This window comes from Delphinapterus leucas, chromosome 4 (genome assembly GCF_059928025.1).
Source record: "Delphinapterus leucas isolate spDelLeu-1000000601 "Yukka" chromosome 4, BTC_Dleu_Yukka2, whole genome shotgun sequence".
In the NCBI taxonomy this organism is placed as follows: domain Eukaryota; kingdom Metazoa; phylum Chordata; class Mammalia; order Artiodactyla; family Monodontidae; genus Delphinapterus; species Delphinapterus leucas.
This window is the reverse complement of record NC_143132.1, coordinates 93,663,879-93,691,417: the sequence shown is the minus strand read 5'-3', so window position 1 is coordinate 93,691,417 and position 27,539 is coordinate 93,663,879. Positions and strand designations below refer to the sequence as shown.

Sequence of the window (27,539 nt, the reverse complement as noted above, 5' to 3'; positions counted from 1 at the left end):
AGTAATGGTATCTAGTGCAAATAAATGTTTTCTTCTATTATTTTAGAGAATTGTCTGTACCCTTCCTTCAAATAGATGAATGTGTTGATATATAAAAGGGAACGCTTGGCAGGACTGTTGAGAAGGATTTGCAGGTGGCCCTGCCTAAGGAATCTGGGATGAGGGGAAAAGAAGGACTGAAATTGAACCTGAGCTCCACTCTCCCAGTGGCGATCCCACAGAGCTGTGTCCATTGAGCGGGGGTGATTTTATCTATGTCACCAAGGCATCATAAGAGTTAAGAGTTGCCCACTGTCTTGTTTATACAAAGGAAGATTTCTTATGCAAGTTGAATCCTGAAAAATGTTATGCAAGTGGATTTCTGTCTAGTCCAGTGGCTTACATTAAACCTCCAGCTCTGCTTTTATCTTTAGCTCTCATTGGATGGCCATGGACTCTGGCTCCTCTCCTGTGGCAATTTAGTGATTTATTCTGGGTCCTAGGACCATTCCAGCAACTGACATGATCCATCTTGAAATAGACTGTTGTGCACTTGTCTATGGAGGTTGGTGTCCTCCATGAATCTACTGGTATTTTGGGCTTTCTTAAAATGGGGCACACTTATAATTAAGGTGGCCTACCTCTGTGTTTGCTACTGCCAGCCATAGAGAGGACATGTTACCTTCTCTAAAAAGTTTAATACAAACTGTACTGCTTGATAGGTGAGACAAAGTTTATCGTAAAATTCTCACATTTCTGTTTAGGAAAAAGTACTTCTGACATAAGGGGGCATCTGAGGGTTCCTGTCATGTTTGGAGGGTGATGAGAAATGGGAAGTCACAGGAGGATTTAGTTTGGTGATGATATTCTGAATCTTGGTGCTTAGAAGTGGAAGCCTGGATGAGCGGCATCCCTTTATGCGGTCGGGGAGTGGAGGTTTCCTCTTTGATCACCTGCACCTGAATTACTAGGCTTGTTGGTTAACTAGGAAGAGTCCTGGACCTTACTCAGTGAATCGCAATCTCTTGATATGTGGCCCTAGAAATATGAATTTTAGCTATACAAAAATTCAGATATTCAAATATCTCAAACAGAAGTTGGAGAGTAAACTACTACCTTAAAGCTTAGTATCTGCACAAGGACTATTTTAGTTTGTGCATACTTATAAAACAGATTTTCTCCCAGAAATTAGAGAAGGCAGACGTGACTTTTCCTTCTTAAAATATTCTCTTCTAAGGAGAAAAATTATTAGAAACTAGCGTTACTGAAGAGCATCGAGATTTTAACTTGAATTTAGAAGGCAGTCCTTTCTGAAATGTCATACACATATCTTGACTGACACCAACCTCTAGAATTTGGCGCTTTCCTAGAATCTTGGTAATAAAGAAAGGCTGAGCACTGTTGCATTGTATTTGCTGTATTTCTTCCTAACATCTCTTTCTGCCATTTGACTAATGTCTCTTTATCCCTGCCAATTTGTTCTTTCCAATTAATCATTTATCTGAAAACCTATAAACCTATAGGAGCAATGACTGCAAATTGTGGATTTGAGATCCCTTCTCTGAATTGAAGAGATACCCGGCCTACCCACAGAGCTTAAACATGTAGCTAAACAATGGATACTGTCAAATAGAGGAAAGCAAGTTGCAGGAGAAACAGTTTTCTTTCCCAAGAAAAATTACTTTCTTTGTCCTTCTTTAAAATAAACAGTGGGGCTGGTTGTAGGAAAGTGGTATAGTGACTCAACTCCAAAGTGCAGAAACAACTGCGGCCTGCATGGAAACATAATCTATCAGTGTAATTTTCCAAAACATCAGGACAATAAAAATAGTGGAAGGCAGTGGTGCTTTGTTAGCTGGATTGTTGGATGCATAGCAAAACAGGAAGTGCTCCTTATGGATAGGACACTAGGGAAAGGATACAGTTGACTGCTAATGGTCCTCCCCCTACCCCCCCACCCCCACCCCAAGCCAAATGCAGTTTTGGTCATCAGGAAACTACAGATTAATATTTTACCTATACAAGGTTGGGGCTTTTGAGAGATAAAGTGAAAAAGAAAGAAAAATTAATAAATGCCAGCAGGAATGCTTTAATGCTGTTGCTTTAAGAAAATCAAGGAAATAATGAAAAATGAAGGAATTAGCTCACATTTAATGCTAGCAAGGGCTAAATCTAAAAGGAAGTAGCCCTCTCAGTGAGACTTCAGAAGTGATCAAAGAGCTCCTTAGCTGCTGGAGAGAGTGTAATGAAGTGGCCACACAGGTACAATGAAGGTTAGGTAAATAGCAAGTTCAGATGAAAGCTTCAGCCAGACAATTGTCTAGATTTAATAGCAGGTATGGATGAATGTTTGGAAAGTAAGTGGCACAGCATAATATTGCTGAAAAGCAGAGCCCAAGTATTGGGAATGTATTTCCATTTGCCATAACATATAGAAACATTAATTGCAAAGAAAAGGGGTAGGAAACACATATTATTGTTCATTTCCAATGTGCATATATAAACAATTTTTGTGCTTCACTTGGAGGAAATTACAAGTAAAATTAACAAGGTATTCAAAACCTGGTTAGTTAGGTCATTTTGCCTGTGAAGGAAGCTTCATGCCTGGCAAGAGATTTTATTATTTTAACTCTTTAACACCCCAGGAAGCACAGTACATAAGGTGCAAACTGACAGCAGCCTGTAAAGTTAATACATGGAAAAGCACAGCAGCATTCAGTAGCACGTGAAATAATTAGTACAAAGAACCATAGAAGAAAAAATACCATTAGAGCAGAGCTACTGGTTGAATGGGGTTGATGTTCAGTGAGATTAAAAGACACCAGATAGGAAGGTGGGAGAATATTTTAGACAATAACTCTGAAAATGCCAGAATCATTCTTGTCACACAGCCATGTGCTGTGTGCCTAACAAAGGAATCTATAAAGGTAAGGAAACTGGTGTCAGAGTGTAAGGAGAATTATTTTCTGAGAGAAGCATTATACCAGGAATGTCTTTGTCTCCTTCACCAACTCTTTCTACCACCTCATAGCAAGAGGTGAAAATTCATGTTCCCTGACAAGCCCTACTGTGGGCAGTAGATCTACTCCATGGCTAGAGATGACACCTCTAATCCTGCCTTTGTGAGGAGATCTGAGTGGATCAGCGATCTAAGGAAAAGAATTCAAGATCCACAGGACACTTGCACAGTCTTCATTTTAGAAGAGTATGTAATTTCAAAGTATACAGCATTTATAAAGAAGAAGAAGGGTCTATAAAACAGTCCTTTTGTCATAGCAAATGAAAACCAATACAATTAATTAAAACTCTAAAAATTCTTAATACTTTACAAAGTGCTTCAATGTGGATTATATACTTTTGGTCTCACAACTCTGGGAGGTGAGCATGGCAGATAACAGCTTATTTTATAAATGAGAAAAAAACAGCTCAGAGGTTAAGTGATATCCTAGGGTTACACAGCCAGAGAGCACAGCCTTGGACGAGTCTTCATCCATAGGTGTCACAAGCTAGGGTCACAGCTAATAAGGACAATGCAATGCTTAAATATTCAAGTGGATGGCATTTGACATCTGACAAAAAACAAACAAAAAAAACACCTCAGGGGATCCTGAAAACACTGTTGAGGGATTCTTGGGTCACAATTAATTGTACCATGTAGGAATAATTTCTGCTCACCAACTCATTTCTTGCTTCATTAGCTAGGTTACCTTTGCAGCCGATTTTATTCAGTCCTGCTTTATGAAGCTGTGGTTGGGCATATAATGAGAAACCTACAGGCCAATATTTGGATATTCTTGTGGTCCCTGGGTACCTGTGGGCTCACTTGCTTCAATTTCATTCAAGCTCTTTGAGACAGTCTTCCAAAAACTATTTCCCATAGACGCAAACATAAGAAAGTTGATGAAATCCCTCACAGTTAACAAAGTGGTGCTGACTCATTCTAAAGAAGACTGAGTCATTCATTAGATGCTAAGAATCTTATTCATTATGGGTTTCAAGTCTGCTTTATGGACACATAGACATTCATGCATATACACATTTCTAAGTGGCCAGAATGCCCTTTGAAACGTGAGAGGAAAATGTGTTAGAAGCATTTAAAAAGTGCATGATGCCTAGATTGGCCTAACCTGCCTTCACAGCACACTGGGAGATGTGAGCTGGCAACAGATGATGAGGTGGCGGGTATCTGACAAGTAGCAAGCTACGGCGGGCATCGCCCCAAAGAGCCGGGGCACAGACAGATTACCTCCCCAGCATCCAGCACGCTGGCACTGCAAGGCTAACCATGTGCAGATGAGGTGAAGTAATACTATATGGTGATGGTTCTTGCTAGCAAGGCTTCCACTGCTTGCAAGAGCCTGGTGATGACAGTAATGAGGTGTGTGTGTGTGTGTGTGTCTCTAATTAGGATGGGGTGGTTGGTGAGGGTGTGTGTGTGTGTGTCTGGAAGAGGTTGTGAATTGGAGAACAGGACCCAAAATTTGCAATAGATCCAATGAGATCACTATAAACTGAATGTTTGTGTCCACCCAAAATTCCTATGTTGAAGCCCTGGTGACCAATGTGATGTATTTGGAGATGGGGCCTTTGGGAGGTAATTGTGGTTAGATGAGGTCATGAGAGTAGGGCCTGATCTTGGGATTAGTGCTCTTATAAGAATTGACAGCAGAGGGCTTGCTCTCTGCCATGTTAGGACACAGAGAGAAAGTAGCCAACTGCAAGCCAGGAAGAGGGTCTTTAGCCGACTGCAAACCAGGAAGAAGGTGTTTGGCAGAACCTGACCATGTTGGCACCCTGATCTCAGACTTCTAGCCTCTAGAATTGTGAGAAAATAAATTTCTGTTGGTTAAGTCATCCAGTCTATGCTATTTTGTTATGACAGCGCAAGATGACTAAGATAGAGATGGATTTCTTAGTAGTAGTAGTAGTATAGGGGAGATAGTTGAGTGGAACACAGTTGTGAGGAAGGGGAAGGAAGCTATGTGGTAGGAAAATCAGTAAAAATGTGCTTTTGGATTTGTAATGCATAGAATTACAAATCATGCAAATAAATTTAGGGATTTTATAGCCTTTATAAAATACTGAATAATGTTACTGAGCAGGTAAACTGCTGAACAGATATTAAGTAGCTGTTTGTGATAACCCCCTTGGTACCCCTTGTAAGGTAAGAACATCAAATCAACGATGTAATACTAAAACCACAAAAAAAGAATTCTTAAAAATTTCCAGCTTAAAGGCCTTTTGAAAAATATTTTAAAAGGGGAAATCTGCAGCCTTTAGAGCCCATTAACGAGGAGTTCCCTTTATGTACTTTCTTTTTTTTTTTTTTTTGCGGTACGCGGGCCTCTCACCGTTGCGGCCTCTCCTGTTGCAGAGCACAGGCTCCGGACGCGCAGGCTCAGCGGCCATGGCTCACGGGCCCAGCGGCTCCACGGCATGTGGGATCTTCCCGGACCGGGGCACGAACCCGTGTCCCCTGCATTGGCAGGCGGACTCTCAACCACTGTGCCGCCAGGGAAGCCCTCTTTATGTACTTTCAATACAATAGCTTAAATTTTGTAAAATAGCACAGCATAAATCAGGTCTTATTTTGGGCTTTTTTTAAGACTGAAAGTAGAAAGGGCATATTTTCCCTGGGTCACAGAAAGGGATTAGATAATTTACCTTAAGGGTATATAAAGATCAATTGCCAGGTGGAGGGCGGAGTCAAGATGGCAGACTAGGATTCGTGTCTACATACAATTAGGACACCTACCAGGCACTGGTGGGGGACGACAGACAGCTAAGGGGACGGGATGAACCTCTGGCGACTGGCTTGCAGGATTTGGGTTCCCAAGCCGGAGGTCAGGGCCGAGCTCCTGTGGTGGGAGCTCTGAGTCCAAATTGCTGGGCTAACAGAGAACCTCAGACGCCAGGGAATACCAATTGGAGTGAGGCCTCACAGAGGTCCTCATCTCAGCCCCAAGACCCGGCTCTATCCAACTGCCTGCAAACTCCAGTGCTGGACCCCTCAGGCCAAACAACCAGTAAGACAGGAATACAGCCCCACCCATCAAAAAAAAAAAAAAAAAGAAACGACAAAAAATATGTCACAGATGAAGGAGCAAGGTAAAAACCTACAAGACCAATAAATGAAGATGTAATAGGCAACCTACCTGAAAAAGAATTCAGAGTAATGATAGTAAAGATGATCCAAAATCTCGGAAACACAATGGAGAAAATGCAAGAAACATTGTAACAAGGATCTAGAAGAATGATAGAGCAAACCAACAGTGATGAACAACACAAAAACTGAAATTAAAGATACTCTAGAAGGAATCAATAGCAGAATAATTAAGGCAGAAGAACGGATAAGTGACGTGGAAGATAAAATGGTGGAAATAACTGTCAGGGAGCAGAATAAAGAAAAAAGAATGAAAAGAATTGAGGACAGTCTCAGAGACCTCTGGGACAACATTAAACACACCAACATTTCAATTATAGGGGTCTCAGAAGAAGAAGAGAAAGAGAAAGCATCTGAGAAAATATTTGAAGAGATTATAGTCGAAAACTTCCCTAACATGGGAAAGGAAATAGTCAAGTCCCGGAAGCACAGAGAGTCCCATACAGGATAAACCCAAAGAGAAACATGCTGAGACACATATTAATCAAACTCTCAAAAATTAAATACAGAAAAGAGATATTTAAAGCAGCAAGGGAAAAGCAACAAATAACATACAAGGAAATCCCCATAAGGTTAACAGAAACTCTGCAAACCAGAAGGGAGTGGCAGGACATATTTAAAGTGATGAAAGGGAAAACCCTACAACCAAGATTACTCTACCCAGCAAGGATCTCATTCAGATTCAATGGAGAAATTAAAACCTTTACAGACAAGCAAAAGCTAAGAGAATTCATCCCCACCAAACCAGCTTTACAACAAATGCTAAAGGAACTTCTTTAGGCAGGAAACACAAGAGAAGAAAACGACCTACAAAAATAAACCCCAAACAATTAAGAAAATGGTAATAGGAACATACATATCAATAGTTACCTTAAATGTAAATGGATTAAATGCTCCAACCAAAAGGCATAGACTGGCTGAATGGATACAGAAACAAGACCCATACATTTTCTGTCTACAAGAGACCCACTTCAGACCTAGGGACACATACAGAATGAAAGTAAGGGGATGGAAAAAGATATTCCATGCACAGGGAAATCAAAAGAAAGCTGGAATAGCAATTCTCATATCAGGCAAAATAGACTTTAAAATAAAGACTATTACAAGAGACAAGAAGGACACTACATAATGATCAAGGGATCAATCCAAAAAGAAGATATAACAATTGTAAATATTTATGCACCCAACATAGGAGCGCCTCAATACATAAGGCAAATACTAACAGCCATAAAAGGGGAAATCAACAGTAACACATTCATAGTAGGGGACTTTAACACCCCACTTTCACCAATGGACAGATCATCCAAAATGAAAATAAATAAGGAAACACAAGCTTTAATTTATACACTAAACATGATGGACTTAATTGATATATATAGGACATTCCATCCAAAAACAACAGAATACACTTTCAACTGCTCATGGAACATTCTCCAGGATAGACCATATCTTGGGTCACAAATCAAGCCTTGGTAAATTTAAGAAAATTGAAATCATATCAAGTATTTTTTCCAACCACACTATGAGACTAGATATCAATTATAGGAAAAACTGTAAAAAATACAAACACATGGAGGCTAAATAATGTGCTACTAAATAACCAGGAGATCACTGAAGAAATCAATGAGGAAATCAAAAATATCTAGAAACAAATGACAATGAAAACATGATGACCCCAAACCTATGGGATGTAGCAAAAGCAGTTCTAAGAGGGAACTTTATAGCAGTACAATCCTACCTCAAGGAACAAGAAACATCTCAAATAAACAACCTAAACTTACACCTAAAGCAATTAGAGAAAGAAGAACAAAAAAACCCCAAAGTTAGCAGATGGAAAGAAATCATAAAGATCAGATCAGAAATAAATGAAAAAGTAATGAAGAAGACAATAGCAAAGATCAATAAAACTAAAAGCTGGTTCTTTGAGAAGATAAACAAAATTGATAAACCATTAGCCAGACTCATCAAGAAAAAAAGGGAGAAGACTCAAATCAATAGAATTAGAAATGAAAAAGGAGAAGTAACAACTGACACTGCAGAAATACAAAGGATCATGACAGAATACTACAAGCAACTATATGCCAATAAAATGGACAACCTGGAAGAAATGGACAAATTCTTAGAAAAGCACAACCTTCTGAGACTGAACCAGGAAGAAATATAAACAGACCAAGCACAAGCACTGAATTTGAGACTGTGATTAGAAACCTTCCAACAGACAAAAGCCCAGGACCAGATGGCTTCACAGGACAATTCTATCAAAGATTCAGAGAAGAGCTAACACCTATCCTTCTCAAACTCTTCCAAAATATAGCAGAGGGAGGAGCACTCCCAAACTCATTCTACAAGGCCACCACCACCCTGATGCCAAAACCAGACAAAGATGTCACAAAGAAAGAAAACTACAGGGCAATATCACTGATGAACATAGATGCAAAAATCCTCAACAAAATATTAGCAAACGGGGCTTTCCTGGTGGTGCAGTGGTTGAGAGTCTGCCTGCTGATGCAGGGGACACGGGTTCGTGCCCCGGTCCGGGAAGATCCCACATGCCGCGGAGCGGCTGGGCCCGTGAGCATGGCTGCTGAGCCTGCGCGTCTGGGGCCTGTGCTCTGCAACGGGAGAGGCCACAACAGTGAGAGGCCTGCGTACCGCAAAAAAAAAAAAAATTACTAGCAAGTGGAATCCAACAGCACATTAAAAGGCTCATACACCACGATCAAGTGGGGTTTATCCCAGGAATGCAAGGATTCTTCAATATATGCAAATCGGTCAATGTGATAAACCGTATTAATGAACTGAAGGAGAAAAAACATATGATCATCTCAATAGATGCAGAAAAAGCATTTTACAAAATTCAACACACATTTATGATAAAAACTCTTCAGAAAGTAGGCATAGAGGGAACCTACCTCAACATAATAAAAGCCATATATGACAAACCCACAGCCAACATCGTTTACAATGGTGAAAAACTGAAACCATTACCTCTAAGATCAGGAATAAGACAAGGTTGTCCACTCTCACCACTGTTATTCAACATAGTTTTGGAAGCTTCAGGCACAGCAATCAGAGAAAAAAAAGAAATAAAAGGAATACAAATTGGAAAAGCAGAAGTAAAACTGTCACTATTTGCAGATGACATGATACTGTACATAGAGGATCCTAAAGATGCTACCAGGAAACTACTAGAGCTAATCAGTGAATTTGGTAGAGTAGCAGGATACAAAAATAATGCACAGAAATGTCTTGCATTCCTATACACTAATGATGAAAAATCTGAAAGAGAAATTATGGAAACACTCCCATTTACCATTGCAACAAAAAGAATAAAATACCTAGGAATAAACCTACCTAAGGAGACAGAAGACCTGTATGCAGAATACTATAAGACACTGATGAAAGAAATTAAAGATGATACAAACAGATGGAGAGATATACCATGTTCTTGGATTGGAAGAATCAACATTGTGAAAATGACTGTACTACCCAAAGCTATCTACAGATTCAATGCAATCCCTATCAAACTATCAATGGCATTTTTCATAGAACTAGAACCAAAAATTTCACAATTTGTACGGAAACACAAAAGACCCCGAATAGCCAAAGCAATCTTGAGAAAGAAAAACAGAGCTGGAGGAATCAGGCTCCCTGACTTCAGACTATACTACAAAGCTATAATAATCAAGACAGTATGGTAGTGGCACAAAAACAGAAATATAGATCATTGGAATAGGATAGAAAGCCCAGAGATAAACCCTTGCACATATGGTCACCTTATGTTTGATAAAGGAGGCAAGAGTATACAATGGAGAAAAGACAGCCTCTTCAATAAGTGGTGCTGGGAAAACTGGACAGCTACCTGGAAAAGAATGAAATTAGAACACTTCCTAACACCATACACAGAAATAAACTCAAAATGGATTAAAGACCTAAATGTAAGGCCAGGCACTATCAACCTCTTAGAGGAAAATATAGGCCGAACACTCTATGACATAAATCACAGCAAGATCCTTTTTGACCCACCTCCTAGAGAAATGGAAATAAGAACAAAAATTTAAAAATGGGACCCAATTAAACTTAAAAGCTTTTGTACAGCAAAGGAAACCATAAACAAGACAAAAGACAACCCTCAGAATGGGATAAAGTATTGGCAAATGAAGCAACTCACAAAGGATTAATCTCCAAAATATACAAGCAGCTCATGCAGCTCAATAGGAAGAAAACAAACAACCCAATCCAAAAATGGGCAGAAGACCTAAATAGATATTTCTTCAAAGAAGATATACAGATACAGCCAACAAACACGTGAAAGAATGCTCAACATCACTAATTATTAGAGAAACGCAAATCAAAAGTACAGTGAGGTATCACCTCACACCAGTCAGAATGGCCATCATGAAAAAATCTACAAACACTAAATGCTGGAGTGGGTGTGGAGAAAAGGGAATCCTCTTGCACTGTTGTTGGGAATGTAAATTGATACAGCCACCTTGGAGAACAGTATGGAACTTCCTTAAAAAAGTAAAAATAGAAGTACCATATTACCCAGCCATCCCACTACTGGGCATATACCCTGAGAAAATGGTAATTCAAAGAGTCATGTACCACAGTGTTCATTGCAGCACTGTTTACAATAGCCAGGACAGGGAAGTAGCCTAAGTGTCCATCAACAGATCAGTGGATAAAGAAGATGTGGCACATATATACAATGGAATATTACTCAGCCATAAAAAGAAATGAAATTTAGTTATTTGTAGTGAGGTGGATGGACCTAGAGTCTGTCATACAGAGGGAAGTATGTCAGAAAGAGAAAAACAAATACCCTATGCTAACACATATATATGGAATGTGAAAAAAAAAAAAGGTTTTGATGAACCTAGGGGCAGGACAGGAATAAAGATGCAGATGTAGAGAATGGTCTTGAGGACACAGGGAGGGGGAAGGGTAAGCTGGGATGAAGTGAGAGAGTGGCATTGACATATACACACTACCAAATGTAAAATAGATAGCTAGTGGGGAGGAGCTGCATAGCAAGAGGGAGATCAGCTTGGTGCTTTGTGATCAACTAAAGGGGTGGGATAGGGAGGGTGGGAGGGAGACGCAACAGGGAGGGGATATGGGGATATATGTATGCATATAGCTGGTTCACTTTTTTATACAACAGAAACTAACACAACATTATAAAGCAGTTATACTGCAGTAAAGATGTTACCAACAAAAAAGATCAATTGCCAATGTTTAGAGTAGCATCCAGTGTATCAGTTAATGTGGAGGAGCTAGCTTTCAGTGTTCTGAATTCTTATGTAGGCAACAAAATGGTTATATGCAGTAGCCAAATGTATGAAATAGGGAAAGCACTGTGTTCACTAAAATTTAGTTACTGATTTGAAGCAAGAGATTCAATTCAGCCTTCATTTAGATATCAGGAAGCCACAAAGAAAAGGCTCTAGCCTGAGAAATGCTGGAAATTGCGAAGTGTAACTTTATGATTAATATATTTTAAAATATAAAAGGAATAAAATCATTAGCTAAACTTTGCTTGGTTTTGCAAAGAAGGTTGACTGTGAAAGTTTCTAAAATCGTCCGACACTTGCAATATTTACACCATAAACTTTCCATACTTCTAGGATTGTCTGATATTTATATGTTGAAAAAATATAAAAGACTTATATACCTACATTCGATTGGGTGCTTCTAATAAAATCCAGTATTGGCAAGATTCGCTTCCCCATTCTCTGCATGTGTCTCACTGTGTCTTCTCTTGTCAGCAGACCGAAGGGAGTTTTATGTTCTAAAAATTGTAACAATAAACTTTTATACTTTTTTCCCCCAGACTTCCATTTCAAAATGCTTTCCTTAGCAAGCTATAAACAGATACCTCAATATTAATAGATATGAAATCTTTAGTATAGAAATGAGTCCCATCTCAAAGACCAGAAGTATAACAGTGAAAGATCTATGAGGAGACATTGCCCTTTAGAGACTATCATTTATTCCTTTTGTTGTGTTTCTTGATTGAGAGATCCACGGGACAGCCTATGACAATTCACCTCTCTCTGCAGAATATGCTTTTCCTGAGTTGTGAAAAAAATGTCATCATAAATGTGTCTGATTCTTGTCTTGTTCCTCCCAGGTATTATTCAAGTGTGCAGATTGCACTGACTTTGAATGTAGCTCGAAGCTGAGATAAGCTTCAGAGGACAGAGTGCCAGACAAAACACAAATCCTTAATTATGTGGGTAGAGCTGAAGGGATAAATTCAACCTGGTCATGAATTCAGCCCATAAGTATGAGACTTCACCTGAATGTTTACTTGATTTTTGAAAGTTTCAACTAGAATTGCTGAGCACCATTTAACTATAATACTCTTCAGGAGATCTGAGATCTTGGTTAATTACATAAGAAAAGAGTAGAACAGATATTAATACAATGGCAGATGATCCAAGTGATTTAAGGTGGTCATTGGCTATATGTTTGATTTCATACAATAGTTTTGTTGCACGATTTTCTTCTGTGTTTGCTGGTGGGTGATGACAAAAGCTTGTAATCTTTGAGTGCCCCATGATCAGGCATGGGTGGTGATGTGGTTGCAGTGAGATGGTTAGAGTGAGGGAGGTGGGCACTCTTGGGGGAACCAGAATTCCAGGTATTGTTAACTAACCCACAAAGAAGATCGGAAGGAGTTAAGTATGACCCAACAAACATTTTGGTGCCCAGGCCTTACTATATGCTAGGCTTGTGATGAATAAAGCTTAATGAATAATGCACAATTCCTAATTTAAAACAGTATTGAAAGATAACAAGTCCAGGTGACTTACCTGTAAATGTTGGTAACTTCCTACATGATACTTTTTCCAAAAACTTCCCATCTTCTTTGTTTTTGAACCCAAGAGTCAAGAGATACTGTTGAGGAGGAAAAGATGACCAGTCAGCTGTCTGAGGCAACACATGGAGTCCTTGAAGGTCTGAAATATGACAGAAAAAACTAAAGAATTTATCATTTTCTTGTTTTCAGGGTGTTTCCCCCCCAGATTTCAAGAATTATACTCGGAAAAAATTAAAGATACAAAGTAAAAGTATGTGCATCAAAAGGTCAAATAGATGATATATCAAAATCATACTTTATCCTTCATATTTTTATTAAAATATAAACATACACAAAGTATAGCAATAGAATATGGCTAGGTTATGTGTTCCTCTTTCCCCATATTCAAAATAATACAAAATTCAGGACCAGGTTGCAGGCTTAATATTTTTCTGTGTGACACCTTTCAAGAGAATTTGATTTTTCTGTCCACAGTTTGTTTAAGAAAATAATGTTATATGAAAGGAAAGAGAAAAATTACCAAGTAAGAATTAAAATATAAGACTAATTAATTTAGTTGCTCTCCGTCCTATAGTTGAAGGAAATTTTAAATGATAAATGTACTAACTTTTGTAATTAGACTTGGAAATAACTCATGCGTCAAGAAAATGGTTCTAAAACAAACTGTTCTTAATGACTAGAAGAGCTAATATTTACTTAGTACTTATTTTCTACCTTCCCTTGTGCTAAACATTTTGTGTGCATTCTGTTAAAAATTTTTTTATTGACATAGTTGATTTACAATATTGTGTTTCAGGTGTACAAAAAGTGGTTCAATTATATATATATATATATATTTTTTTTTTCAGATTATTTTCCATCATAGGTTATCACAAGATACTGAAAATAGTTCCATGTGCTATACAGTAAATCTTTGTGGCTTATCTATTTTATGTATAATAGTTTATATCTGTTAATCCCATGCTCCTAATTTATCCCTCCCTTCCTTCCCTTTCCCCTTTGGTAATCATGTTTGTTTTGTGTGCATTCTCTTTAAATCCTCATGATACATTCACATAATTGGTGCTTTTGTCCTCATTTTACAAATAACCGGGAGGTTGAGGTACACAGATGGGCAGTGACTTGTCTGGAAACACGCATATAAGTGGACAAGGCAGGATTCACACCTGGGCAGTCTGACTCCAGAGACCGTGGGCGTAACCACTGCACTCTGCTTTAGGCTTGCTTGACTTTGGATGACTTTTGGGACAGGGACAGATGTCAGCCATGGGGTCTTGGAGGCCAGATTTACTTCATTCATTTTCATTCTGCGTAATAATGCTTTGGTTTATTACAATAGACTTCTCAAATGAAGGATGATGAACAGAGGGTTTAATGAGCCCTCCCTATTTAACACTGCCAGAAAGGGAAAAAGATGAAATTCCAAATATCCTTGAATCATGATTTAAATGCCAATTTTTAATCTAGAGTCAGAACTCAAATGGCAGTGTTTCAAATACAGTCTTTGCTATCTGTAGTATTTCTTTAAGAAATAATAGACACAGTAAACCATGAGTGTTTTTATCCACCCTCTCTGACTTGCCCCCTCTGATTTTTAGCTGCAGAACCCTTTGTTCAAACTAAAATTTACTGAGAAGCCCAATATTCAAAGTTGGTAAAGGTAGAGCTGTCCCATTTGAAGCCTGGATCACTGACCACTCGCTCTCATCACTGTAGCCCATTCTGTATACCCCACACACAATAGCCACCTTGAACCCCTCCACAGAATCCCAAGTTTTCAAAGCACGGCTTGGAAAACACTGCAGTAAGCTATTTGGCACATTTTGGTTAAGTAAATAGCATACGGCTGTCAAACAGAGAGTTAACAGGTATGCTGATAATTAAAAGAAAATATTACAAAATATCTTTTAAACACAAGCACCGAACAAAAATATATTAAACATGATTTAGTCTTTGGTGACAGGATCTGGTAACCACTAAATATTATTGAGGGTTAACATTTATGTGACACTTCTTCTGTGCCATACACATTATCAGGATTATCTTTCTCATTCAACAACAGTGTAGAGCAGGACACATTATTATGACCACCTGACGGATGATCAAACTGGAACTTCAAGAAATTACAAACTTGCCCGACACAGCAAATGGAGGGACCAGAATTGAGAGTCAGGCTGCTGAACGTTGAAGCACAGGGCTTAACTCTCAGAACGATCCTACGACAGTGATTATCACTCTGACAGTCAGTGGGAAGCATGTTACAGAAGCAGGGCAATGTCAATACATAGATGGTTTTAACAGACACAATTCTAGATAGAACACTTCCTTACTCTATCTAGAAAAGTACAACAAAGGCTCAGGGGTTCCTAGAATTGATAGCGTAGCTTTTAGGCACTTTAAAAGCAGATTCTAGTATTAGATGCTTCTTTAGTTGGTGTTTGCCTCTTTTTAAAAGGATGGCTCATTTCTATAAACAAGGTAAAATGTGATTTCTGCATCTCCATCTCAAGAGTGCAGAAAGTTTCTTTGCTTTTGAAATCTGCAGATACAGACACACCCAACCAAGAGTTTACCAGTTTTACTGAAGTTGCCAATAACCGGATCATGTGAAAAGGCAATTAAGTAAAAGTAAAATGGACACTAGCTCATTCTCCTGATAAATGGTCATAACGTTTTTTTTTTGATTGTGGTTATTCTTTAGCACTCTCTAAGATGCTGGCATGTCTAGATTGTCAGTATTTTCAGGAATTAGCATACTCTGGAGGTGGAGGGCAGGAGAAGGTATGTGTTCCCTGGCTATGGTTTGCTCTTTAACCTGGTTTTGCTCCCTGACCTAGAAGGCCTCAGCGCTCCTGGCCATGCTGGTGGTGAAGTCTGGGGCCATCCTCTGGGGAGAGCCTTGGCTTTCTGGGTAACTCTGGATGCCCAGAGGCCCCCTGAATGGATGTGGGTAGGCTTTATGGATGCTCTGACTTCCCCACAGACCCATAGTATATGTAGCTTGTTGACATAGAAGCCGCTGGATCCCAGGTACCCTGAAGCCTCCTGCCAGCACCTGCTTCCAGCTCAGAGAGGGTTCCCTGCAGGACACCTCTAGGACTTTAAGGTGTACATTAAAGTGCTCTTGGAGGCCCCGGAGTCCTGAGGTTCAGAATAGTTTATGGTGTGCTGTGCATGGGCTGGTGTTTGTGGTGAGTTGCAGGAGGCATCTTGAGATCTGGCATTTTCTGATGCCCCTCTATTGCCAGAAGCAGCCGATGTTTGAGGGCTCTGTTATATAAATAGCACAAAGACTTTGAGAGGTTGACCTCTTCCTGCTCTTAAATATTTGATGGATAAAGAGGAGACCTGTATTAATAGTGACAGTGGTTAGATGAACTAGAGAAACTAATATTAGCACTATAGCTAATTTGTTATGAAATATACTTGCAAAAATGTATTTTCTGTTCCTTTTGATGCTGTATGTTTCATCCTGTTCAATCCGCTGTTGAATTCTAGTAAAAGTTTTGAAATGAGAGAGGTCCCTACGTACATACTGTTAAGTTAAAAATATTTTTAAAGTATCATTTTTATTCCATTTGTATGCAGAGTAAATTGCAGTTGTATGAACATTTAGCCTAGCAAGTGGTCTATGACCCAAAATGATGACACACTTACCAGATGTTGAATCTCATGTAACATTAATTTGAGTGCTAATTGTTCTCAATTTTATGCTTATAAACCTCTACCTACGTCCGAAAAGCCCTGTGCCTCTGATGGATATGAAAGTTAACCAGAATATATTGTCCTTTGGTAGGAAGGTTGAGTTGATTAAAAATGTCTTCTTTGCTCCTGTCACGTGAGAAGAAAACGTGAGAGAAATAAATCCCTTAATGCATTCCTTTACAATTTATCACAATTGCAGATGAAATTTAGATGACTAGGACCAAATTTATTATTAAAAAATCAATTTGCAGGTATGATGCAGTTCCAAATTTGTACCATTAGGGAAGCAGATGTTTTAAAAAAGAATATCAAAGATAGATTATGCAGATTAAGTTTCTTGTAGAAACATGATCTTTCAGTTCTTTATCCTCCAAATGAAAGATGTCCGACTCTCAGCAAAAAAGGGTAATGTTTGCCCTTTATCAAGAACCTTTTATTGTACCTCAGGAGGCTGGAGCTGACCAGCTTTAGGTACTCAAGACATTCATGCTCTTTGACCTTCTGTATGTTCCTTCCTCCCTCCCTGGAGTCACCTCCCTGGAGTTCAGTGACAGTCTCTTCTCTTTCTCTCTCTGTCTCTCTGTTTCCCTCTCTTTGTCTTTCTCTCTGCCTCTTTCTCTGTCTGCGTCTCCCCATCTCTCCTACACATATACACGCTGCTTCCTCTTCCTCCCTTTTTCTCCTGCATCTCATTCAGTGCACCTCCTAGCTGTCTGTGGCTCCCTGATATGTTCTTCATATTAACACTCTCGGGGGAATTTTCCTATTCTTTCTTTTATTAATTAATTCATTAATTATTTTGGGCTGAGTTGGGTCTTTGTTGCTGCACGCGGGCTTTCTCTAGTTGCGGCGAGCGGGGGCTACACTTCATTGCGGTGCGCGGGTTTCTCATTGTGGTGGCTTCTCTTGTTGCGGAGCATGGGCTCTAGGTGCGTGGGCTTCAGTAGTTGTGGCACGCAGGCTCAGTAGTTGTGGCTCACGGGCTCTGGAGCACAGGCTCAGTAGTTGTGGCACGCGGGCTTAGTTGCTTCGCGGCATGTGGGATCTTCCCGGACCAGAGCCCACTGTGCCACCAGGGAAGTCCAATTTCTCTATTCTTGTGGCATTCGCTATTACTTCTAATCCAGCAGTCCCCAACCTTTTTGGCACCAGGGACCGGTTTCAGGGAAGACAATTTTTCCATGGATGGAGCGGAGGATGGTTCAGGCGGTAATGAGACCGATGAGGAGTGGCAGATGAAGCTTCGCTCACTCTCCCTGCCGCTCACCTCCTGCTGTGCGGCCCGGTTCTTAACAGGCCGTGGACCGGTACCGGTTGGGGATTGGAGACCCTTGTTCTAAATCAAAAGACTAGGGATCCAAAGCCATAGTCTCATCTGCAAAATTTCACCAGTTTCAAACACAGCATTTCCAAATGCCTACTGGGTCATTGCTATATGCTCACCATTACAAACGTTACCTCAAATACAGCAAATATATTCCTTGAAAGTGATTTTTTAAATGTCCACAACATCTCTCGTCCCTACTTTTCACCAGCATATTGAAGGGATGGCCATTATTCACCCAATTATTCTGGCTTAAAAATTTGAAGTCATTGTTAACTTTTCTTTCCTCATATTCCCTGACATTTAGTGAATCTCAAAAACTCATTAAATCTGCCCACTGTAATACAACTCATATTAACCCCGCTCTTTGCATTATCATTGCGACCACCCTGGTCAAATTTCTGATCACATAGCATCTGGATTACAGAAAACGTTTCCCAACAAGCCTCGCTGCCACCAGTATGATTTCACACCAATATATCTCCACACCACCACCCGGTGAATATTTCTGAAATATCACCTTTGTCATGGTTACATCACTCCTCAGGAATTTCAGTGCTTCTTTCCTGGTATTCAGGGCTCTCAATTGTGTGGATGTGTTTCACAGTCTATTCTTCATTCCTATGTTTTCTCTAGTACAAACCTTTCTCATCAGGTCTGCTGATTTCACTAATTTGTACTAGCCTGTGCTCATCCTGCCTCTGAATTTTTCTTTGTGCTTTTTCCACCCAGAAACATCTACCTAATCTCTCAATATTTCTTTTACTCAGTCGATTACTATACTTCCAGATGTGCCTAATTTAAGTCCCACCTAGTCCATAAAGGGCTACCTGAGTATTTCAGTACTCCCCCCACCCAAACTCTTAAAGAACACCCAAACTAAAAATAGAACTACCATATGACCCAGCAATCCCACTACTGAGCATATACCCTGAGAAAACAATAACTCAAAAAGAGTCATGTGGGGCTTCCCTGCTGGCACAGTGGTTAAGAATCCACCTACCAATGCAGGGGACACGGGTTCGAGCCCTGGTCCAGGAAGATCCCATATGCCACGGAGCAACTAAGCCCGTGTGCCACAACTACTGAGCCTGCACTCTAGAGCCCGCGAGCCACTACTGAAGCCTGTGCGCCTAGAGCCCATGCTCCGCAACAAGAGAAGCCACCGCAGTGAGAAGCCCACGCACAACAACAAAGAGTAGTCCCTGCTCACCACAACTAGAGAAAGCCTGCACACAGCAATGAAGACCCAACGCAGCCAAAAATGAAAAACAAAAAAGCCCCCAAAAGAGTCATGTACTGCAATGTTCACTGCAGCACTATTTACAATAGCCAGGACATGGAAGCAACCTAAGTGTCCATCGACAGATGAATGGATAAAGAAGATGTGGCACATATATACAGTGGAATATTATTCAGCCATAAAAAGAAACAAAACTGAGTTATTTGAGAGTGGGAGGGAGACGCAAGAGGGAGGGGATATGGGGATATATATATACATATATATGTATATATATATATAGCTGATTCACTTTGTTATACAGCAGCAACTAACACGACATTGTAAAGCAATTATACTCCAATAAAGATGTTAAAAAAGAAAAAGAACACGCATACCACTCACTCTAGAGTGAATTTCCTAATGTTTCATGGGGGTATGTCTCATCTCTCCAATAAGTTTTAATCCTCTTCAAGATCACATCTTCACATTATCTTCATGCCCCAAGCACCTAGTAGGTGCTCAATCAATACTTGAGTTGAATATAAAAACAAAGTTTTCTCAATCCTGAATTTTTAATCGTCCAAATAAGAATAGAACTTTAAAAAATTCAAAGCTAATGAAATGTTCAGAGCTTCTGAGATAGGATTTATTTCTCTGTCACTAAACTTAGAAAAGGATATCACACAATCTTTATTTATTTTACCTAAACTTTAAGTGGTTTCTGTGTAATTTACGAAGGGGGAGTGAGGTAAAATAATATGTATTAGGTAACTCAGTGGAGTTGATGCTCAAATGAACAGAGCAGCTCTGCCTAGATTGAAAACTTAGTTTCACGCTCAGGTTGGGCCCTTGCTGCAGCTTGTTCTCTGGGAAATATGGACCCTTAGTTACAAAGAAGATTGGATTAACAGAGAAGCTGGCTTAATGAAACTGTCAGCAGCACCAGAAAAGCATCTGCAAAAATGTGAACTGTTGATCGTAGGTCAGCATCTCTATATATGAGGGACTGCTTATTTTTTATGCAGTTAAATATCTGTAAAATAAAATATGAGCTCTCTGGACATAAAGTAGAAAACATAGATACCACCATCATCAGTATCTTCTGTTGGACACCTCATCGTAACCACAGTCAACAGATTGTGGATAAACTTCTCAAAGCCATTTTGAAAAAAGAAAAATCATAGAGGTTTTAAAAGTCTTTTAGAAATATGCAGATTTGTTAGGGTTCTGTCATCTCCTTTCTCTGTTTCATTTCCTTCTCTATTTTCCAGTGTCTATGTCATTTCTCTGCCCTTTGTCCATAACAAAATGTTCTGACATTTTAGGCTAGAGCAAAATCTCATTTCTAAAGGTCCCAGTTGTTCAGTGTGAGATGGGACCATGTCAGTTTTATATGACTTCATCTTAGTGATCAGTTTCAGAGTTTAGCTTCTCCAGTCCCTTCATAATGCCAACACTTTGTCATTACTGCTTTCGCACCCAGTCATTTTCTGAGTTTTATCTTGTTCACTTTTTAATGCCAGTACTTCTATATCGGAAGTTATCCACAAATTCACATCAGCAAGAAAATAGCAAAAGGCAGCAACTTTGCAGCTAACATCATTATTGCTCCCATAAATAATAAAACAGTTTCCACTTTAAAAACATAGTGTATTTTGGTTTTTGCAGTTGATGTGTGAGAAAGCTATTTGTATAATGAATCTTTGTATAATAAGTTGTATTTTCCCTTTGACCTTCATTATAATTTCAGAGTTATAGATGCAAGTGGAAAACATTGGTTTTCATTCCTGAGATTCCTAATTTTCCCTTCAGATTTCTGCTCTACTTTTACAAAACTGATCTTTGTATATGTAAGTTGCCCCTCATAACCCATTTATAAGCTTTGAAAAACAAATAATTACACAAGGTTTTTATACATAGTTCATTTTTATTTCACTTGGAATTCTTATTGATTCCAAAGTTTTATGTTTAATCAGCTGTATTGTATTTATTCTGGGGAAGTTCCTTAATTCCATCCCCAACAAAGTAGGTTTGAGACAAACAAACATGAAAGATACTGCTCTTCCCTTCAATATTTATTAAATTCACAGTTAGTGAAATAATATATTGTTGCTCTAATGCCCTTAAGTGGCTGTATTTCTGCAGCCATTGGAATGGACATTGGTTGGTTGGATACCTAACATGCATTCCCACCTTCCCTCTTTTGCTACCCTTGGAGAATTCTCTCTTTCCCTACCTACTCTAAAAGTGAGACCTATTTGACTTAGACGAATCAATCCATGGCATTACCTTGACCTGTTTTGGTTCAAGTATAAGCATATAATGTAATTTGGGCCAATGAGGAAGAGTGAGTCCCAGGAATTGGGTGGAAGAGATATTCACTGCTTCTTGGGACAGTGTGATTTGAAGTTTGTAATGACATTTGGGAATTTTGCTATGACTCAAGATACTAGCGCTTGAGGTACCTTGAGATGCAGATACCACCTTGAGGTACAGGTGATGGAATACCAGGTAGAACTTGAGAAGAAAGCTGACTGTAGAAAATAGAGCAGTGAGTGAACTATTGGATCAAGCTGTGCTTAAAGGTAGTCCCCCTGTAGTTGTATTATAAATCAATGTATTTCATGCCTCCTCCTACCCCTTTAAAACTTAAATATACTGAAATCAGTTTAAGCTGTGATTGCTATTACTTGAAACAAAAGATTTCTGATAGAGGGATTTAGCTAGTAGTTCAGTATATCTACAAATACTATGGAATCCTTAAAATATCATAGCTGAGATGTAAGACATATTATAAATTCTTCAAGTTGACTATCTGAGAAGAATAATTGCCTTATTTAAGAAACATAATAGTTTGGGGATTAAGAATAATTAATTTTTACATCTAGTACAAAGATACCAAAATTGACTTAGTGATGCTACTATTATAACATTATTGTAATACTATTACTAATAACTAGACTTAAGTATATGAGATAATAAAAAATAAATGTTTATATTTGTATGGAAATATGTTAATATAAATGTTTCAGACATTACATGAAATTTCTAAAAATCTTATATGTTCTTGTATAATGTTATGTCATAATTCTAGTTATTACTTTAAAATGTATATCTCAGAAATAACTAAAAAAAATGTTTAGCATCATTTTTCTTGATCTACATCATAATTATGATTTTTTTCACTTTCGATTAGAGTCTACATTTTGCAAAAAGTGAGCCTTGGGTAGTTAACTAATACTGCATAATAAAAGTCTTACATAATCTGAAAGCCTTAGTTTTCCTTACTATCTGGACTGGTAATCTACTTATTTGTTTATATCTCACTCTGGAAGTGTAATGACTTTCCTTAAATAAATACATACAGCATAAAAAAATGTGTAAAAGAGTTCTTGAAGAAAACAGATCAGAAGGAAAAGTAAGAGATTGGTGATGAAGCCATAGGTGAGATTAATACACAGAATGTATTTTATAAGCTCCTGTATACTTTCTAGAAGTAAAGAAGATCAACTGTCTCATTCACAATGTTCCTAAGATAAAATAACAACAACAAACTACCATCCCAGAGAAGCACAGCAATTTCTTTTCCTGAGACCAGAGATTTTCTTTTGTTTTCTGTTGAAATTGGTTTTGGAGTTCTACAGTTTTTTATTTAATAAGTGCAATTGTTGAAGACAATTAAAAAAAAAAGAATTATCATGATTATCATGTACAGGAACTATTATTACTCATGAATTACCATGGCTCATAAGCAAATGATCTTATGGTAATGACTCAGTGCTTTCCTGTAGTTAATATATAAAATTTGAAAGTCAGCAAGGCTTTGGTTTTGTATTTGGTAAGTTATTGCTTACATATGGAAATCTAAAAGAGGAGGTTATCTTGATTATTAGGTATTACTCTTTACTATTCACTATTAGTAGTCAGTTTAGTTGTGGTGAATCTCCTTTTAATCTGTTTTATTCCTGTTAAACTCAGAAACAAAATGACTGCCTTTGACTACTATTATTCTCTATAGCTTTGGAATTTCAGGCCAAAGGAATAAGACCTGAAATAAAAATGAGAGATATAAATTTTGGAAGTGAAGGGACCAAATGGTCATAACTTACGAATAGATGGTTATTTATATAGAAAATCCAAGAGGATAAACTGAAAATCTATTAGTATAGACAAGAGTTCAGTAAGGGATCAAAAAAGGAAATATACAAACCCCCAAATAAACAGATATAAGATTTAAAAAGGTCAATCAAAATATATAGGTATAATATACAGTATAATGAAAATAATGGTTTAATCCATAATAGCAACAAAATGATGAAATATTAGAAATAATCTTAATAAGATATATAGCTTAGATGAAGAATTGATTACCTAATTTACCTAAAAAATATTTATAGGCTCCCCTTACCAGAGTCTATATGAATGTCAGGCATTATGATAAAATGGTAAGATAATGAATGCCATGGTGTTGCTTACCATTTGGTGCATGCAGTAGACAAATACACGGTCAATTATAATATAACATGGTGCATTCTTAAACAAAGGTGAGACTGGGGTACCAGTGAATGATGGAGACAAAAAAAAAATCCAACCATTGATGAAGTTAACAAAATAAACTTGTCTGATTTATCTGGGGTCTGGAGTAGGATTCTTTTTCCCCTCTGGGAATTTTAAGTCTAGGCATAAGGTTTGAATTTATACTACCTAGATGGCCCAGGAAATCTCAGCTCTAGAAATAGAGGCTCTCTGGTTGGTAGTACTCCATGTGGTTTGGAAAAATCAAAAGAAAATCTTCTTGGGAAGGATACAGAATCAACCCAGACTGTACTGGATTCTCACAGATAAAGCCATGCTGAATAGTGGTCTGCACCCAAGAGTAAAAAACACAAGGATATTATCTCCGATGAGTGAGAGATGGTGTGGTATCATAGAAAAATAGTTGGTCTTTCTTCCCAGTTCCTGGCACAGAGCTTCTATAACACTTGGAATTTCCTAAGTGATAGAGGATGGTAGGAGTGTCTTTTGTTCTAATGAGGTGACTCTTGGCAGGCCCCTAGGTAGCTTCTGTCAGGATGGGGGCTGGTCTCAAGAAAAACCAAGGCTTAATTAGAAACCTGGAACTTTCAACCCCATTCCCCAAGCTCTGGGGAGGAGAGGCAGGCTGGAGATTGAGTTAATCACCAGTGGCCAGTGATTTAGTCAATCATAATGAAACCGCCATAAACCCCCCGAGATGATGAGGTTTGGAGAGTTTCTGGGTTAGTGAAGTACAGTGAGGTGCTGGGAGAGTCATGCAACCAGTGAGAGCACACACCCACACCCCACCTTATTTTGCCTTATGTATCTCTTCCATTTGGCTGTTCTCGAGTTGTATCCTTTATAATAAACCAGTAATAGTAAGTAAAGCACTTCTTGAGTTCTATGAGTCATCCTAGAAAATTATAGAACCTGAATTGGGGGTCATTGGAAACCCCCAACTTATAGCTGGTTGGTCAGAAGTACAGGAGGCCTGGGACCTGTGACTGACATCTGAAGTGGTGGTGGGGCAGTCTGGTAGCATCGAGCCCTTAATCTGTGACGTCTGTGCTAACTCTGGATAGTGAGTACCAAAGTTGAACTGAATTGTTAAAACACCAGTTGGTGGCTGAGAGCTGGAGAAGTGGTGTGGAAAACCCCACAGATTTGGTGTCAGCAGTGTTGTGAGGAAAAGAAAATCCCAGAATCAGAGTCAGAAGTGAGATTTGCTAGAATGGTCCTGGCTCATGGAAACATGTGGTTTGGGAAGAGAAAGGATAACAGGGTGGAGGGTGAGGAATCTTTGATTCCTGGGTGGCCACTCATGGTGTGGAGCTGCAGCTGTACTGTGATGAGTTACTAAAGGTACAAGTTACTGATCGTAGAGATGAATCCAACTCCTGGGAAGTTGGTTCACTGGATGCATTAAGAAGTACAGACTAACAAGAAGAAAGTAAAATAGTACAATCCCTTGGTTATTGTTACCTGTTATAGCTAAAATGAAATTAAAAGAGAGTTATGCAATTAAAAGGAAGAATGCAATCATAGATGGCAAGAGACAGTAGATGAGGGAGACCAGAGGCAAATGGTGTTGTAACCTGCTACTGCAAAGGACAAGTGAGCTGCTCACTGAGACGTGTTTACTTTGATTAGATAGAACAGTGCCAGAACACCACACTTCCCATTGGGAAGACCAACGTTTTAATATTTTAAGAACAGAGACTTTAGCCCCATATATGGGGAATTTCTTTTCTTTGGGAATGATTCTCTGTTTCTGAAAAGAATTCTGTGGTACAAACATGAGATGACTTGTTATAACCAACCTAGCCGTAACACTTTCATAATGATATTGGGGATGTAGGCTCTTTAATTCTATAAACTTTTCCATTTGATAAAGTGAGTTAGAAAGAGGAAAATAGTCTAATCTTGGAAACTCTTGATCATGGTAAAATTATAACATTTTAAAGAAGAAAGAATAAAATGAGAAATTTTAACTTTATATTTTAGAGAGCATAGAATGTATTATCCTTACTGGTAAATGATGACTGAACAAGAACAAGGTTATAAATTTCAGTGAAAAGCAATTTTTAAAGGTCTGTTTTAAAACAGTATATTATTATTCTGAACATACATATTTACTCTTGGGAGTTAAATTGCACTGGAGAGACAAAATATGACTCTATCTACCTAAGTGTTAAAGTAATTGATATCTGATCCAGAAAACTTTTCTATTAAACATTCTAAGCACAGATCCATTACTGAATATTTATTTTATTTAGCAAATAAATCTTGATATTTTCATCAAGTGGAGACAGGATATGCTTATTGTATTACTTTATTATTAAAATACAATCATGCAAGAATAAGAACTGTACAAGAATTGTGTTATTTCATTGGAATATATGAATTAAAATCTCAAGCAAAATCTTTATAAATGAAAACATAATAATTCTGGGGCTGGTGAATTATTATTTGTTTTATATACCCTGACTACTCTGCATGAATCAAACTGGATTTTTCCTTAAATAAGAAAAATGGATAGCTACACTGCTAAAACTTCAGTAATTTTTTCCTCTGTGAAACATAATACAGTATAGCTCTATTATAATATGGCTTTAAGATTTTGGTGGGTCTTACCACATCCCCAAAATAGCAAAGAATGCACAGTGAGTTCCTGAGGATATGTAAGCCTGGTTGTCCTACAAGGCAGATTTGAGTTTTAACCCTCCCTTATCAGTCTTGTAGAAGTTATAAAGGCAGTATAGTCCTAGTGCCTGCCACTGAGGGTGAAGTGGGTTTTTCTCATAATAAATCACTAATTTAGTTGGTCCATTCAGTAAAAAATTAAAAATACTTAGATCTCTATACATTTCAAAATGAATTCATTTTTATAGTTTTTTCCTTTTGCATCTATTTTTCATGTGGAAATCCATGATAAGGATGACTGTGAATTAGGGGCTAGCTAGAAAGAATACACTGCCTGGGGGATCTCTATCATGAATATTCTTCCTGCTCATCACCACCACCTCTGCCAGCTATTACTGGGCTCATGGCACTGTCACATGACCAAGGAGTAATGAACTCAATACTATCTAGGCTTGATGAAGGTGACCTGGAGTTGGGCAGAGTTTCTGTGTTGGAGGGTTGTCTGCCAGCCTCTGCTGGGAGAACTAAATGTATTAGTCTCCAAGTTTTAATGATAACACCTACTTATCCAGCAGAACTTTGATAGGTAGGCTTTTCATCCAAGATCTTCAAGGTACAGATTTTCTGACCTTCATCTGTTGATTGTTTATTTAGATGATTTCTGTAATTCTTATTTATGGCCTCAGTTTCTCTAGCTGCAATGAAAACTACGTAATTGTGTTCTGTCTCCCATGGGGAATCTGTGTCTCTCCTCAAATGTTCCCTTTCTGTGAGTGGGTACAAACACATATGTATGAGAACATTTACCTGTAGTTGTCCAAGGAAGGATGAGTGAACGGGAGGTAGAAGGGAATGTACACAAACTCCGAGTGTTTCTGAGGATGAATTTGACTGCACATGGAGGAATGTTTCTCCATCCTCCCCTGAGTTCACATGAATTTTATTGTGTACACTGCAGATGGAGTAGGAAGCCGCCTACTTCACTGATGTGAGGCAGTATATTAGTTAGAGTAAAGCTACCTGATTTAACAAAGAGCCTCCAAATCTTAGGGATCTAAAGCAAGAGAATTTTGGTTTTCGTTTGTGTGGGTATTCAGTGGGTTGCCTTCCACATGGTCATTCAGGGATCCAAGCTTCTTTTGCCTTGTAGCTTCTT

General features: G+C 38.5%; 1 protein-coding gene across 1 annotated transcript in view; it reads right to left on the bottom strand.

Annotated features, from left to right (window-relative positions):
- Positions 1–27,539, bottom strand: part of SPATA16 (spermatogenesis associated 16) — a 222,963-nt gene that overhangs the window by 34,964 nt on the left and 160,460 nt on the right. The window contains exons 6-7 of the mRNA XM_022575393.2: positions 12,964–13,110; positions 11,824–11,936 (exon numbers count right to left, since the gene is read on the bottom strand). Of these exons, the coding sequence (XP_022431101.2) occupies positions 11,824–11,936; positions 12,964–13,110 (260 nt within the window). The remainder of the gene's footprint in view (positions 1–11,823; positions 11,937–12,963; positions 13,111–27,539) is intronic.